Consider the following 17,330-nt stretch of genomic DNA (forward strand, 5'->3'; position numbering starts at 1 on the left):
CAGGCTCGTTTGTGGCTGACCAGTCCGATGCGGGACAGGCAGACACGATTGCAGCGGTTGCAAGGGAAAATTGGTTGGTTGGGGTTGGGTGTTGGGTTTTTCCTCCTTTGCCTTTTGTCAGTGAGGTGGGCTCTGCGGTCTTCTTCAAAGGAGGCTGCTGCCCGCCAAACTGTGAGGCGCCAAGATGCACGGTTTGAGGCGTTATCAGCCCACTGGCGGTGGTCAATGTGGCAGGCACCAAGAGATTTCTTTAGGCAGTCCTTGTACCTTTTCTTTGGTGCACCTCTGTCACGGTGGCCAGTGGAGAGCTCGCCATATAATACGATCTTGGGAAGGCGATGGTCCTCCATTCTGGAGACGTGACCCATCCAGCGCAGCTGGATCTTCAGCAGCGTGGACTCGATGCTGTCGACCTCTGCCATCTCGAGTACCTCGACGTTAGGGGTGTGAGCGCTCCAATGGATGTTGAGGATGGAGCGGAGACAACGCTGGTGGAAGCGTTCTAGGAGCCGTAGGTGGTGCCGGTAGAGGACCCATGATTCGGAGCCGAACAGGAGTGTGGGTATGACAACGGCTCTGTATACGCTTATCTTCCAAAGGCGCTATTTGCCTTGGCGAGTCTGTTGTCTATCTCATTGTCGATCCTTGCATCTGATGAAATGGTGCAGCCGAGATAGGTAAACTGGTTGACCGTTTTGAGTTTTGTGTGCCCGATGGAGATGTGGGGGGGCTGGTAGTCATGGTGGGGAGCTGGCTGATGGAGGACCTCAGTTTTCTTCAGGCTGACTTCCAGGCCAAACATTTTGGCAGTTTCCGCAAAGCAGGACGTCAAGCGCTGAAGAGCTGGCTCTGAATGGGCAACTAAAGCGGCATCATCTGCAAAGAGTAGTTCACGGACAAGTTTCTCTTGTGTCTTGGTGTGAGCTGCAGGCGCCTCAGATTGAAGAGACTGCCATCCGTGCGGTACCGGATGTAAACAGCGTCTTCATTGTTGGGGTCTTTCATGGCTTGGTTCAGCATCATGCTGAAGAAGATTGAAAAGAGGGTTGGTGCGAGAACACAGCCTTGCTTCACGCATTGTTAATGGAGAAGGGTTCAGAGAGCTCATTGCTGTATCTGACCCGACCTTGTTGGTTTTCGTGCAGATTGGATAATCATGTTGAGGAACTTTGGGGGACATCCGATGCGCTCTAGTATTTGCCAAAGCCCTTTCCTGCTCACGGTGTCGAAGGCTTTGGTGAGGTCAACAAAGGTGATGTAGAGTCCTTTGTTTTGTTCTCTGCACTTTTCTTGGAGCTGTCTGAGGGCAAAGACCATGTCAGTGGTTCCTCTGTTTGCGCGAAAGCCGCACTGTGATTCTGGAGAATATTCTCGGCGACACTAGGTATTATTCTATTTAGTAGAATCTAGCGAAGATTTTGCCTGCAATGAGAGCAACGTGATTCCCCTGTAGTTTGAGCAGTCTGATTTCTCGCCTTTGTTTTGTACAGGGTGATGATGGTGGCATCACGAAGATCCTGAGGCAGTTTACCTTGGTCCCAACAAAGCTTGAAAAACTCATGCAGTTTGGCATGCAGAGTTTTGCCGCAGCCTTCCAGACTTCTGGGGGATTCCATCCATACCTGCTGCTTTGCCACTTTCAGTGTTCGATTGCCTTATATGTCTCATCCAGGGTGGGAACCTCATCCAGCTCTAGCTTAGGGCTGTTGAGGAGCTGGAGCAGGGCGGAATCTTGGACTGAGCGTTGGTACTGAAAAGAGATTGAAGTGTTCTGACCATCGGTTGAGGATGGAGATCTTGTCGCTGAGGAGGACTTTGCCGTCTGAGCTGCGCAGCGGGCTTTGGACTTGGGGTGAGGGGCCGTACACAGCCTTTAGAGCCTCGTAGAAACCCCTGAAGTCGCCAATGTCCGCGCTGAGCTGTGTTCGTTTGGCGAGGCTAGTCCACCACTCATTTTGGATCTCCCGGAGTTTGCGCTGAAGATGGCTGCATGCGCGACGGAAGGCTTGTTTTTTCTCTGGACAGGACGGCTTTGTAAGGTGAGCCTGGTGGGCAGCTCGCTTCTTTGCCAGCAGCTCCTGGATTTCCTGGCTGTTTTCGTCAAACCAGTCCTTGTTTTTCTGGAGGAGAAGCCCAGTACCTCTTCAGTGGATTGCAGTATGGTAGTCTTCAACTGATCCCAGAGGGTTTCAGGGGACGGGTCCGGAGGCGGGTTGCAACGTCGAGCTTTGCTTTGAGGTTTGCCTGGAAGTTTCCTCTCGCTTCTGTCTGCCTGCAGTTTTCCAACATTGAACCTCTTTCTGGGGCTTTATTGTTACTGGGCTTTGGCTTGAAGTGAGGTTGAGCTTGCAGCGAACAGCGGTGGTCAGTGTGGCATTACGCGCTAGGCATGACCCTGGTGTGGAGCACATCTTGTTGTCACTTTCTCGCACCAGGATGTAGTAGGAGGTAGGTGCAGTGTTTGGATCGGGGATGCATCCAGGTGGTCTTAAGGCTGTCCTCTGCTGAAAAAGGGTGTTTGTAATGACAAGCCGCTGTTCTGCGCAGAGCTCCAACAGGAGGCGCCCATTGTCGTTGCAACTTGCCGACGCCATGCTTGCCAGGATTCTGGCCAGGTTTCTGAGTCTTTGCCGACACGAGCGTTGAAGTCGCCCAGGATGACAACCTTGTCGGCTGTAGGGGTACGTTGGATGAGGTTGCGCAGGTCGGTGTAGAACTTGTTCTTTTCTGCTGGTTCCGCCTGGAGGGTTGGAGCATAGACACTGATGAGGGTGATGTGACGCTTGTTTTGAAAGTGATGTGACGCTTGTTTTGAAGTGGGAGTCGCATGGACATGATTCGGTCCGAGAGGCCTGTCGGAAGGTTTTCGAGTTTGGAGGCAATGAAGCTCTTGACCATGAAGCCTACACCAGATAGGCGTCGTTCATCCGAAGGCTTGCCAGACCAGTAGAGTGTGTAGCCCGCGCCGCGTTCTTGGAGGCTGCCTACATCTGCCAGGCGGACTTCACTGAGAGCGGCTATGTCGATGTCAAGTCTGAGGAGTTCATGTGCAATGAGGGCAGACCGACGTTCAGGTCGTTGGCTGTCAGTCTTGTCTAGCATGGTTCTGATGTTCCAGCATGCTAGCTTGAGTTTGTGAGCATCTTTTGAGGGGGAGGACGTGGAGGGGGAGGACGTGGAGGGGGAGGACATGGAGGGGGAGGACGTGGACCTGTCCTCGGGCCTGCGCAAAGGAGCTTTTAGGTGGAGTGCAGTGCGCGCAGTACTGGCCCCACCCTTTACACCCATGGTTCGTGTGCCGTGGCCAAGCAAGCTGGGACGTGGCAGCGAGGTCCTTGGGTCGTAGGTTTTATATCGGAGTGGCCTTCTCCTATGCAGGTTTCTTACCCGGCCCCTCCAGCCCGGGTAAGAAACCTGCATAGGAGAAGGCCACTCCTGAAAGGGGGTAGGGTTGATGTAACTCAACAGGGAAAATATCACAGCTGTGCTCAGTAGGACAGACCAGAGGGGTCGTCTACTGAGGCTATATGGGTGACGCTGATGAACAGGAAAAGTATGACCACACTCATGAAGTTGTATTATATATCACCCAATAGTCAACGAGAATTGGAAGAGAAAATCTGTGGAGAGATAGGAGACAACTGCAGGAAACATAAGGTTGAGATAGGAGGGGATTTTAACTTTCCACATATTGACTGGGACTCCCACACTGTAAAAGGGCTGGATGGCTTGGAGTTTATCAAATGTGTTCAGAAAAGTTTTCTAAATCGTTATATAGAGGTACCAACTAGAGAGAGTGCAAAACAATCTCCTTTTAGGGAATGAGGCAGAACAGGTGACAGAAGTCTGCATAGGAGAACACTTTGGGTCCAGTGATCATAATGCCTTTGGCTTCAAGTTAATTATGGAGAAGGATGGGTCTGGGCCTTGGGTTGAGATTCTAAATTGGAGAAAGGCCAATTTTGAGGAATTGAGAAAGGTTCTGGTATATGTGGATTGAGGCAGGTTGTTTTCTGGCAAAATTGTGCTTAGTATGTGGGAGGTCTTCAAAGGTTGAAGGTTTGTGTGTTCCTGTCAGAATTAAAGACAAAACCAACAAGTCTCAGAATCCTTGGTTAACGAGAGATATTGACGCCCTAGTTCAGAAGGAGGAGGTGCATAGATTACACAAAGTTTAGAGGTGTTGTAGATAGTGTAGAAGATTGTCACAGGTTACAACAAGTATATAGATAAAATGCAGAGTTAGGTGGAGAAATGACAGATGGAGTTCAATCCGGAGAAGTGTGAGGTGATGCATTTTGGAAGGTTGAACTTGAAGTGTGGAGTCCAAATCCTCAAATCTTTCAAGGTTGCGACACAGGTTGATGGGGTTGTTAAGAGGGCCCATGGTGTGTAGTAATAGGAGAATTTAGTTCAAGAGTCATAAGGTGACGTTGTAACTCTACAAATCTCTGGTGAGACCACACTTAGAGAATTGTGTTCAGTTCTGGTCACCTCATTACAGGAAGGATGTGGAAGCTGTGAAGAGGGGGCAGAGGGGATTTACCAGGAATCTTCTTGCATTGGAGAACGTGTCTTATGAGGCAAGGTTAGCAGAGCTGGGACTTTCTCTTTGGAGTGAAGAAGGATGAGAGTAGACTTAATAGAGGTTGTCAGGATTATGAGAGGCTTAGATAAGGTGGACAGCCAGCACCTGTTTCCCAGTGTGACAGTCGCAAATACCAGAGGACATAATTTTAAGGGAAATTTAGAGGAGATATCAGGGGTAAGTTTTGTACACAGAAAGTGGGGGTACAGGAAAGATATCAATAAGATTGAAAGAGTGCAGCGAAGATTAACTAGGATGTTGCCCCGACTTCAGGAACTGAGATACAGGGAAAGGTTAAACAGGTTAGGAATTTATTCCCTCAAGCGTAGAAGATTGAGGGGAGGTTTGATCGAGGTATTTAAAATTATGAGGGGGATAGACAGTAAGTGTAGGTCGGCTTTTTCCACTGAGGAGAGGTGAGATACAAATCAGAGGACGTGGGTTAAGGGTGAAAGGGGAAAGGTTTGGGGAAACATGAGGGGGAACTTCCTGACACAGAGAGTGGTGGGAGTGTGGAACAAGCTTTCAGCTGAAGTGGTGAATGTGGGCTCGATTTTAACATTTAAGAAGAATTTGGACAGGTCCATGGATTGGAGGGATATGGACTGGATGCAGGTGAGTGGGTCTAGGCAGAAAAAATGGCTTGGCACAAACGAAGGGCCGAAGAGGCCTGTTTCTGTGCTGTAATGCGCTATGGTTCTAACATGGTGGGCTGAAGGGCTTGTTTTGTGCTGGAATGTTCCATTTTCATGTGTAGGCAGCAAGAAACAAATGAAGCACTTGAGTTGTATAAGAAATCCAAGCAAACAAGACAGAAATGAGGAGGACTAAAAGAAAGAATGAGCTGGCTCTAGTAGATATGTTGAGGGGAATCATATGGGCTTCTGTGGCTATAATGTTTAAATGGATAGCAAGGGACAGCTTGGTCCTCATACAAATCAGAGTGGTCATCTATCCAATGCGTAGAGGTGAGACACTGAGTACTGAGGTCATGCTCCCTGTACAGATTACAGACAAGGACGTGCTTGCTCTCTTGAGACAAGTAAGGGTGGATAAAGATATCCACCCTAACAAGATATTTCCTCAGAGGAAGGTGAGCAAAGAAATTGCCAGGGCCCTGAAAAATCCATACCTGGAAAAAGGCTGCGGACGTTTCAGGCCCCGGCCCTACCCCAGGAGTGGCGGAAATCAGGCAAATTCCTGAATAAAAGGGTGTTGGGAATGGTGTAGGGAAGAATGAAGGGGTGGGTGAGGGAGTAGGTGAGGGGATGGGTGAGGGGAAGGATGAGGGGATGGGCGAGGGGAAGGATGAGGGGATGGGTGAGGGGAGGGATGAGGGGATGGGTGAGGGGAAGGATGAGGGGGTGGGTGAGGGGAGGGATGAGGGGATGGGAGAGGGGAAGGATGAGGGGGGTGGGTGAGGGGATGGGTGAGGGTGAGGGGATGGGTGAGGGTGAGGGGATGGGTGAGGGTGAGGGGATGGGTGAGGGTGAGGGGATGGGTGAGGGTGAGGGGATGGGTGAGGGTGAGGGGATGGGTGAGGGTGAGGGGATGGGTGAGGGTGAGGGGATGGGTGAGGGTGAGGGGATGGGTGAGGGTGAGGGGATGGGTGAGGGTGAGGGGATGGTTGAGGGTCAGGGGATGGTTGAGGGGGTGGGTCAGGGGATGGTTGAGGGGGTGGGTCAGGGTGTGAGGGGGTGGGTGAGGGTGTGAGGGGATGGGTGAGGGTGTGGGTGAGGGAATGGGTGAGGGTAAGGCTAACTGGTAGGATACAGGTGCGAAGGGAGAAGAAAAAGTGTGGTGATTGGGTGAGGGACAGAAGGCAGAGCTCACTCCCTCTTTCCCCTTGTGGTAGAACCATAGAACACTACAACCTAGAAAACCGGTCATTCTGCCCTTCTATTCTGTGCCGACCATTAGTCCCACTGACCTGCATCCTTGATAACCCTCCAGACCTCTCCCATCAATGTATTTATACAATATATTTTTAAAACTTAAGAGTGAGTCTGCTTTTACCATGCCTGATGGCAGCTCATTCCATGCTCTGAGTGAAGAAGTTCCCCTAATGTTCTTCCTAAACTTTTCCCCTTTCACCTTTAACCCATGTCCTCTGATTTGTATCTCATCTCCCCTCAGTGGAAGAAGCCGACCTACATTTACTCTGTCCATCCCCTCATAATTTTAAATACCTCGATCAAATCTCCCCTCATTCTTCTACGCTCCAGGGAATAAAGTCCTCACCTGTTGAACCTTTCCCTGTAACTCAATTCCTGAAGTCCAGGCAACATCCTAGTAAATCTTCTCTGCACTCTTTCTATCTTATTGATATCTTTCCTGTAGTTAAGTGACCAAAACTGCACACAATGCTCCAAATGTGGCCTCATCTCCTGTACCCAATACTCTGATTTAATGAAGAGAGATGAGCTATCAATAACTGCAAAGACTGGAAGTTCCCTGATGGAGAGGCTTTTATGACCATAAACAGATGGCAGGCATGTCTCATGTTGCTGACCCGAGCTCCGAGCTTGTTCTGGGGGAGGGGTCATGGCACTGCTGCCTTTATTAGGGGAATCAAGGGGGAATCAGGTACAATCAGCGAGGGGCAGGCCAGCCATGCTCATACAGACAGTAATACAGTGGTTCCAACACAAAGGTCAATATGCCAAAAGCTCTCTTTACAACCCCGTCCACTTGTGAAGCCACTTTCAGGGAATTATGTATTGTGTTCCCAGATCCCTCTGTTCTACCGCACTCCTCAGTGCCCGACCATTTACCGTGTATGATCTACCTTGGTTTGTCCTTTCAAAATGCAACACCTCACACTTGTCTTTATTAAATTCCATCTGCCATTTTTCAGCCCATTTTTCCAGCTGGTCTAGATCCCTCTGCAAGCTTTGAAAACCTTCCTCGCTGTCCACAAAGCCTCCTATCTTAGTGTAATCTGCAAACTTGCTGATCCAATTTCCCACATTATCATCCAGATCACTGATATAGATGACAAATAACAATGGTCCCAGCACCGATCCCTGAGGCACACTCCCTCTATCCCCATCCAGCCTGAGGTCCCCATACTTTCCCTCTCTCTGCTTACCTTTGTGCAGTGCAATGGGTCCCCTGTGAGACTGATCTGTGGTTGGTGCAGGTTCACAAGGACAGTTTCGAAATGTTTGAGAACAGCAAGCGGGAGCTTCAGCGGATCAAGGTCAACTTCTTCAAGGCCCCTGTGCACATCCAACGCGTTCAGCAACAGCTGGCAGAGAGACGGCTGCAAGAATGCAGGCTGATGATTCTGAGGCTGCAGTGCCTGGGAACTCTGGCTGCTTTCATGGCAGTGCAGAACCTCACCACTGTGGCCCAGAATGAGATCATCCATTTTGTGGGAGGTGTACTACAGGTAGGACCCTGCTTATGCTGCCACACCCCGGACCCACAGGCTGACTCACCTAACTACCAATGCACTGCTCTCAGACATCCTGGGGACACACTGCAACAAGCTAGGCATTCCTCCAAATTCCCATCCTCTCTGGGTTTGTTAAACCAAGAGCACACTCCAAGTCCTCTCACTCAAAGGCAGGCAGCAACTTGCTCCACATGTGTGGGAAGAGAAACAGAATTAACGTTTTAAGTCAGGGACCCTTTGTCAGAGGTGGGAAAGAGATGATGAACATGGTTGAATTTGATTTGTTCTCAGAGAGGGGCCTCTCTGATCCCTCCAAGAACTGGATGGCTTTAACATCAACTTCTCCACTTTCAGATCAACCACTTGCCGTTCTCACCCTACCTCCTTTCCTCCGACTCCCCATTCCATTCCCACTTCACTCAGATAGCTATCCCCACCCCATCACTTTCCAGCATTTTTCCCTCTGCCCTCCCACCCATTCCCACCTATGACCTCTTGCCTGTGGAGTGGTGCTCCACCCCCTGCCCTTTCCCCACAATTTAATTCAGGTCCCTGCTTGCTTTTTGCTTGTACCTTGATGAAGGGCTCAGGCCTGAGACCATGAACCTATCGATCTCTGCCTCCACAACTACCTGTTCCACAGATTCATCCCCTCTGGCTGAAGAAATTCCTCCTCATCTCTGTTCTAAGCGGACACCCTTCAATCCTGAAGTTGTGCCCTCTTGTCCTAGACTCTCCCACTGTGGGGAACAACCATTCTACATCGACTCTGTCCAGGCCTTTCACCATTCAAAATATTTCACTGAGATCCCCCATTCTCCCAAATTCCAACGATTACAGGCCAGGTGCTGTCAAACTCTCCTCGTATGATAACCCTTTCATTCCCAGAGTCATCCCTGTGAACTGTCCCTGAACCCTCTCCAACATCAGTACATCCTTCAATGGGGAACTCAAAACTGCTCACAATCCTCCATGTGAGTCTCACTATCAGGCCCTTCCAACCCACGAGCCTGTGCCACCAAAGTAACCCTGCAACCCCCCCCCACCATACGTTTTGAAGGACAGGAGAAAACTGGAGCTTCTGGAGGAAACCCATGCAGACACGGGGAGAACGTACAAACTCCTTAAAGATAGTGTGGGATTCGAATCCTGGTCACATGTGCTGTAACAGCATGGCACCAACCACCATGCTAGATAACGAAGACCAGTATTCCATGTGTCCATTTAACCACATCATCCAACTGCACTGCCACTTTCCAGGGCTTGTATCCCAATGTCCTTCCAATCGTTCATGGTGCAAGTCCTTACCTTGTTAGAGCACTCAAACTGCAGCACCTCATGTTGATCTGGATTAAACTCTGCCATTTCTCTGCCTATTTTGCCAACATATCAATAAACCCTGTCACCTCCGACTGCCCTCCACATTTCAAAAATTGCATCAAAATTCAACATCTGCAACCTTATTGAGAATGTCTCCCACCTCCAACCCAAATCAGGAAGGATCTCAGCACACGTTCCTGTGGAACCACCAGACACAAACATCCATCACAAAGCAACCCCATCTCTTTTTACATCCAATTTACCTCCTTCCGCTGATCCCATGGACTCTATCCTTTTGGACCAGGTTGCCTTGTGGGGCCTTTTCATGAGGCTTACTGGTCCATGTTTACTGCTTAGACTTCACTGCTTTCATCAATACTCTTGGTCACCTCCACAAAATGTCCAATCATATCTGCCCCTGAAAAAACAACGTTGGCTGTCTTTGATCAGCCCCAGGCATTACAAGTGAGTATTACACCTCTCCATCAGAATCTTTTCCCCTACCTTTCCCAGCACCGATGTTGGGCTCACAGGTTTACTCTGACTTCTGTGCTGTTATATTCTGTGCCCCAGCTAGTGATGGCATCTGTCCCACATGCCTGTTCACCAATTTAACAACGTGCCTGTACACCTTCTGTTCACCAATGGTCGCAAGGCCCCCACCACTTGTGTATGGCACAGGTTCAGGTTCCCCTGGAGTGCATTGACTGAGCTCTATCTGTCCTGGCCATGGTAGAGTTCTGCATCTTGTTCCACAGAGCAGGAATCCACTGCTGAAGGTGAAGCTATTGTTCGACGATGCTGGCCACTTCATCATCCAGCCCTGCCGAGACCAGCTGCTGGAGACGATGTCTGGAGTGCTGAGGTCTGTGGGAAAGTCCATGATGGAGGTGGGTCCAGTTATCATCCAGGGATGTGAGGGTCAGCTAGTGGGCTGGAGTGGCAGGCCTGAACACAGCAGGGGCAGGGAATAGCAGCCTACAGATCGTCACCCATTACAAGACATACATAGAGCATAGAAAGGCCCTTCAGCCTGCATGCCCCATGCTATCATGCCTATCTACATTAATCCCATGTCCGTCTCTGCCCTTCTTGTTCAGATCCCTCTCAATGTGGTTCCTGTTCCTGTCGTTTCTCCCCCCCCCACACCACCTTTGGCTGCTCAGCCAGGCACCAACCCCTTGGATCCCCCGAAACCTCTCTTTCCCCGGAAACCTACCATGAGAAACAGACTTTTTTAAAATCTCTCATGTCTCCACTTCCCCTAACATTGTGAACATCAATCTTGTCGCCTCCCAGACCCTCTGCTGCAGGGTGTCCAATCCCTCCTCACAAGCCCTCTATCCCGGCTCACCCTTGGGGCTCCCTTTTGCAGCTTCCCCAGCTTGTTCATATCCCCCTTGTAATTAGACAGGCAGAACTGTCTTCCCACTGCCATCTCACCAACATCTTCCACTGTTGAAGGCATCATTAAGGAAGAAACAGCGAGACATCTGCACCAAAGTCAAACACAAAAGTCTGCAAAAACGCAGTGCTGGAGAAACTCAGCAGGTCAAACTGTCCTTTATATAGCAAAGATAAAGGCCTGAGCCCTTCATCTGGACAGAAATGGTTCCATCAGGCAGACATAGCAAGGGCAGACTTTTGATTACTAGAGTTCTTTGAGATGTAACGAATGCAGTAGATGGAAAAGGGACACGTGGATGTTTTAAACTTGACTTCCAGGAAATCTCTTTACAACCCTGTCCACCTGTGACGCCACTTTCAGGGAATTGTGTATTTGTATTCCCAGATCCCTTTTTTCTACCACACTCCTCAGTGCCCGACTATTTACGGTGTATGATTTGGTTTGGTTTTTCAAATGCAGCATTTCACACTTGTCTGCGTTAAATTCCATCTGCCATTTTTCAGCCCATTTTTCCAGCTGGTCCAGATCCCTCTGCAAGCTTTGTAATCTTTCCTCGCAGATTAAGCCGACAGGGTTATGCCTTGTCTCCAGGACTTTTTGTCTTGGCTATTGAGCCCTTGGCAGAGGCAATTAGACAAGACCTGGAGATAAAGGGTTTTATGGTGGGTCAGACAAACAACAAAATTAATCTAATGGTAGACAATGTAATCCTGTATTTAACAGATTTGATGAATTCCCTTACAAAATTACGGATCGTAGTCATGCTGATTGCAAGCAAGTAAAGCAACACACTGAGTTAGGGTTAGGGACAGTGTTCCCTTTGAGCAGATTAAGCCAACAGAGCCAATGTGGGGCCTGCAAACATTTAAAAACATACAGAATAAAAAGACCAACAATGGGGCCAGATAGAACAAAGGATCTTAGTCTATACTATCAGATGCGGGAGATGCCGCATCCTTTATATAAAGGAAACAGGGAATAGTCTACAAACTTGCCTGAATGGGCACCTGAGCAACATTAAAGCCAAGGACCAACATAGGCCAATGAGCAGACACTTCCTTCAACATGGAGTGGAGTCACTAGAAATCCTAAGCTTACAGACTGACATGAACTGGACAACCCCACAAAGAAAGATCGGAGAACACAGGTAGATAGAACTACTAGGGACCATAAAACCAAATGGATTAAATGAAGTATAGTCAGATGAGCTGAGGGCATCATACTAACCGAGGTTAGCCACACGAACAATAGAGCCCATTCTAAAAGGGTATAAAACCTACTCCCAACTTACTAAGACTAAACAATGGTTCAGGCAAAGGGACCCTCTGACACTACCCCATCCACCCCACTATATCCCCAGACACCAAGTACCACACACCTCATCCAGCTTACACCCTGTTGAAGCCCTCATCCAAAACCAGGGAACCAAACCACACACCAGCAATCACCGGAAGAGGGAGTCCTACAGACCCACAGGAGATACCCACAGAAGCATACAGAATAAAAAGAACAACATATGAGGCCCACATAGAACAAAGGATCACTCTAAATAAATATGGCCATTCCAGCATGTTAAAGGCTTTCTCAGCATCCATGGCCACAATGACACTTGGTTCAGCCTTAGACTTTGCATAGTAGATAATATTGAAGAGCCACATAGGTTGTTGGCTGACTGATGCTTCAAAATAAAGCCACTCTGGTCTGTATTTATTAATTTTAGCAAGTATTGGCCAAGCCGGTTAGCCAGGGCCTTTGAAATCTATTTGTAATCTGAGTTTAGTAATGAAATGGGCCAAAATTAGGGGCTTTTCAATGGGCCCTGTTCTTTATATGAACCACGCTAATTATGGCAGTAGAGAATGATTCGGGGAGTGTTTCTAAGTTAGTTACATCCATGATGAGGGGTATAATAGATCCTTAAATTCTCGATAAAATTCTGGTGGAAAATCATCCTCCCCTGGTGATTTATCGGACTGTAGTGAGCCCAATGCTTTTTCAATTTCTTTTGAAGTAAAGAGAAGGTCCAAATTTGCTTGATCTTCTTGGCCAAGTTTGGGTAGTTCAACAGTGGAAAATAAGTCATCAATCTTCTGGGTCTTCTGGGGACTCTGATTTATATGTTTGTATAAAACTGTTTAAATGTGTCATTGATTTCTGTTGGATTATGTGAAACTGAGCCTGTTTCTGTCTGGATTGAATTTATTCTTCTCAAACTCTCCTCTGCCCTCAATTGCCAGGACAAGGCCTTATGTGCTGTTTCTCCCAGTTCATCATATCTTTGTTTAGTTTTTAGAATGGCTTTTTCTATTTTATGTGTGCAGTATGTTGTACTTGAGGGGTTTTTGTTGACAAAGCACTTTACATGTATTTTCTGGAGCTGGACTGTTGAAACTTCTTTTCCAATTGCAGAATTTTTTGTTTCCTGTCCTTCTATGTCTGCCATGATACCTTTTGTATATGAGATTATCTGTCCCCTAAGGTTGGCTTTTAATGTGTCCCATAGAATAGAACTATTGGGAGCAGAAGGACAGTTTATCTTGCAGAACAGCTTTATCTGGTCTCTATTGGATTTGCAAAATTTTGGTTTTTGGTTTAGGGTAGATGCCATCTGTATCAGTTTATTGGTTTTTCTGGCATCAGAATAGAGAGAATAAGAGGCGAATGATCAGACGAGGTTCTAGATAGGTATTCAGATTCTAATGTTCTGTGAATTAACTGTGTTGATAACAAAAAGAGGTGAATGGTAGTATGGGAGTGTGAGGTGTGGAATAAAAGTCCCTGGTTTGAGGGCGTACATCTGTCAAGTTTCATAATTAGATGTGTATAGATTTAAAGTGTCCAGGACTCTGAGTAAAGCTGACAATTAACTAATACATTTCAGCCTGATGGCTGAAATTACTGGTGTGTTGTTTATCAGGATGGCTACCCCCCACCCCACCCCAGAATTAAAAGATGACGATATTATATGCCCTACTCACTCTCTCCTTAGTTTTTTATATTCCTGTGCAGTAAGGTGGGGTTTCTTGTATCAAGGCAATATGTGTGGTAAAGTGTCCTTTTTGGTGAGTCTTTTAGTATTATTTGTTTAGTTTTTCTTTTAAATAACCTATATACATTGAGAAAGGAGGTAATGGAGTCAGTTGGGGTAGTCAAATGCTCCAATTGTGGGATGTGGGAAGTCAGAGACCGACTCGGGACGGTGTAATACTGGATCTCCTGTTAGGGAACGAGCTAGGTCAGGGAGCGGACAATAATGTTGGAGAACCAATTGGGTCTCGTGATCACAACTATTATTTCTAATTGAAAATTAGCAGTAAGTGGAGTGCACTGGAACTGCAGCTGTTCGTTGTGCTGAGATGTAATTCCACCACGAGGTCACCAGGGGGCATCCTGGTGACCTTGTCTATAAAGCCGTCCAGAGCTGCAGTCTAGCCTCCCAGGTTCATCTCACAGAGAGACAAGACCTCTTAGTGTACCTATTAGTTTATTAGCGATCTTACACTCGCACCGCTGATGTGGATATTGTCAGTACAGGCACGATTTAATGCATCAGAGTTTACTGATGACAATAAATTGAGTCGAAAGGTAAACTGGGCAGAGTATGAGGAGAGGCTGCAGGAAGATATTGGTAGGTTCAGTGAGTGGGAAGGGGTCTGGCAGATGGAGAACAATGTTGGTAATTGTGAGGTTATCCACTTGGGAAGGAAAAATGGAAGTTCAGAATTTTATTTAAATGGCAGCGATTGCATGAGGCTGCAGGGCAGAAGGGCTTGGGAGGGCTTGTGCATGAATCACAAAAGGTTGGTTTTTCAGGTGCAGCAGGCTGTCGAGAAGGCAAATGGAATGTTGGTCTTCATTGCAGAGGGATTGAATTTCAGAGCAAGGAGGTTATGGTGCAAACTGACAAGGTAGTGGTGAGGCTGTATCTGGAGAACTGTGTGCAATCTGGCCTCCTTGAGGAAGGATGTACTGGCTTTGGAGCTGGTTCAGAGGAGGTTCACCAGGTTGATTCCAGGGATGAGGGTGTTGACCTATGAAGGGAGATTGAGTCATCTGGGACAACACGCTGGAATTTAGAAGAATGAGAGGGGATCTGATAGAAAACTAAAATTATGAGGAGAGGTTGACAGAGGCAGGGGGGGTGGTGGGTTGTTTCTACTGGTAGGTGAAAATAGAACTAGGGAACACAGCCTCAAGATTTGGGGGAGATGAGGCAGAACTGCTTTGCCCAGAGAGTGGTGAATCTGTGGAATGTGCTGCTTCATTAACTATATTTAGGACTGAGTATTAAGGGTGATGGGGAAGGTCACAGAGGTGGAGCATTCCAGATGTCAGATCCCTCCAGTAACTCACACACCACCCAAGTTAAGCTCCCTGGTTTGTCCCTGCCACAACATTATTTCCAGAACCTTCAACCTGAATACATTTTGTGATCAAAAACAGTCACCTAAATGCTACGTTTCCAGAATAGGTTCCTTCTGCGGCATGGTTTGGCCAAACACCAGGGTGCAGTGGGTGAGTGAGGAGGTGGGCCACTGTAGTTGGAGTACTCTGCAGAACAGTGAAGGGCATATGGATGGGAGTGGGCAGGAGGGGGCATCCTCTGATGGGGAGACATCTCACGGCTGCAACCTTGTCTGTTAGGTGTTGCAGGCAATGCCAGTTGGCAGTCCCCCTCAGCCAGAAGCTGAGGAGCTGGAGAGTGGGAAAATGAGGAGAGAACTCCCATGGAGCTTCGAGGAGGGATCTGGACTAAGTGTGTCCAAAGAGTGTGAGAGGCACTGGGCAGGAGGTGAGTGATTAGTGACAGCACTTATCCCCCCAATACGCACTTCCATCTATATGTTGTGTACAACTAACAGTGAGGGTCACAGACTCCTGATCTCTCTGATTACCACCGGTCAGAGATTCCCGATCCGTGTGCTTCCCACTGATCACACCACGTGATCACGGAAGGTTCGTCATGCTGCAGGGATGGGGAGGGTCTGTCACGCCATAGGGACACGGAGCTTCCGTCACGCCACAGGGACAAGAGGGGGGTCCATCACGCCACAGAGATGGGGAGGGTCCATCATGCCACAGGGACACGGGGGGCCCATCTCGCCACAGGGACTGGGACGGTCCGTCACAACTAAGGGTCACACTTCAGGGACACAAGGGGTCGGCTGTAGAGTAAATCTGTTCACCTCTCTGCAGATTTTGGGGATGAGGACACGCAATCTCATGTTGTCACCAAGCCTCTGAGCTCTAATCAGCCAAGCTTGCTGCACCCTGTCTCACTGTCTAATCAACATGACCACAGAGGCCAGGGGGTGAGTGGGGAACCCCTGACCAGTCACTTCCACCTAACCTGCAGCAGGCAGCTGAGGGAGGCACTGAGGGCTGACAGGCAGCTGGGAACGTGCCTGCAAGAGCAGAGCTTGGTGATCAAGGTAAATGTGACAGTGACTTTGTGCCAGGAGAGATGGGGAGAGAGGGTGATAGGGAGGTGATGGGAAGGGGGTAACAGAGAGGAGGGGTGATGGGGATGATGGGTTGGGGTGACAGGGAGAGGAAGTGGCGGGGAGGGGGGGGTGACAGGGTCAGGTAGTGGCGAGGTGTGGGTGACGGAGAGAGGGTAACGGGGAAGGGGAGCGATGGGGAAGGGGTGAAGGGATGATGGGAAGGGGTTGGGGTGCCCACAGGAGGGGATTGAGTGAAGGGTTGGGGTTCCCGTGGGAGGGGATTGAGTGAGGGGTTGGGGTGGCTGTGAGAGGGAATTATGTGAGGGATTAGGGTGTCCATAGGAGGGGATTGAGTGAAGGGTTGGGTTGCCTGTGGGAGAGGATTGAGTGAGGGGTTGAGGTGGATGTGAGAGGGGATTATGAGATGGGTTGGGGTGTCCCATGGAGGGGATTGAGTGAGGGGTTGGGGTGCCTGTGGGAGGGGGTTGAGTGAGGGGTTGGGGTGCCCATGGGAGGGGGTTGAGTGAGGGGTTGGGGTGCTCATGGGGGGGGTTGAGTGAGGGGTTGGGGTGCCCATGGGAGGGGATTGAATGAGGGGTTGGGGTGCCTGTGGGAGGGGGTTGAGTGAGGGGTTGGGGTTCCCATGGGAGGGGGTTGAGTGAGGAGGAGTGCCCATGGAAGGGGATTGAGTGAGGGGTTGGGGTGCCCTTGGGAGGGGGTTGTGAGGAGTTGGAGTGCCTGTGGGAGGGGATTGAGTGAGGGATTGGGGTGCCCATGGGAGGGGATTGAGTGAGGGATTGGGGTGCCCATGGGAGGGGATTGAGTGAGGGGTTGGGTTGCCTGTGAGAAGAGATTATGTGAGGGGTTGGGGTGTCCCTTGGAGGGGATTGAATGAGGGGTTGGGGTGCCTGTGGGAGGGGGTTGAGTGATGGGTTGGGGTGCCCATGGGAGGGGGTTGAGTGAGGGGTTGGGGTGCCTGTGGGAGGGGGTTGAGTGAGGGGTTGGGGTTCCCATGGGAGGGGATTGAGTGAGGGGTTGGGTTGCCTGTGAGAAGAGATTATGTGAGGGGTTGGGGTGTCCCTTGGAGGGGATTGAATGAGGGGTTGGGGTGCCTGTGGGAGGGGGTTGAGTGATGGGTTGGGGTGCCCATGGGAGGGGGTTGAGTGAGGG

At 49.3% G+C, this 17,330-nt stretch overlaps 1 protein-coding gene across 5 annotated transcripts in view; it reads left to right on the forward strand.

Moving 5' to 3' along the window:
* Nucleotides 1-17,330, forward strand: part of LOC138739703 (dynein heavy chain domain-containing protein 1) — a 194,564-nt gene that overhangs the window by 13,070 nt on the left and 164,164 nt on the right. For all 5 annotated transcript variants that reach the window (XR_011342368.1, XR_011342369.1, XM_069892290.1 and 2 more), the window contains exons 8-11: nt 7,731-7,982; nt 10,067-10,198; nt 15,361-15,508; nt 15,913-16,148. Coding sequence is in view for 3 of the 5 variants with exons in the window: in XM_069892290.1 (XP_069748391.1) it covers nt 7,731-7,982; nt 10,067-10,198; nt 15,361-15,508; nt 15,913-16,148 (768 nt within the window). In the remaining 2 variants the exon portion in view is untranslated. The remainder of the gene's footprint in view (nt 1-7,730; nt 7,983-10,066; nt 10,199-15,360; nt 15,509-15,912; nt 16,149-17,330) is intronic.

The sequence above is a fragment of the Narcine bancroftii genome, chromosome 7 (genome assembly GCF_036971445.1).
Source record: "Narcine bancroftii isolate sNarBan1 chromosome 7, sNarBan1.hap1, whole genome shotgun sequence".
Taxonomy (NCBI): Eukaryota; Metazoa; Chordata; class Chondrichthyes; order Torpediniformes; family Narcinidae; genus Narcine; species Narcine bancroftii.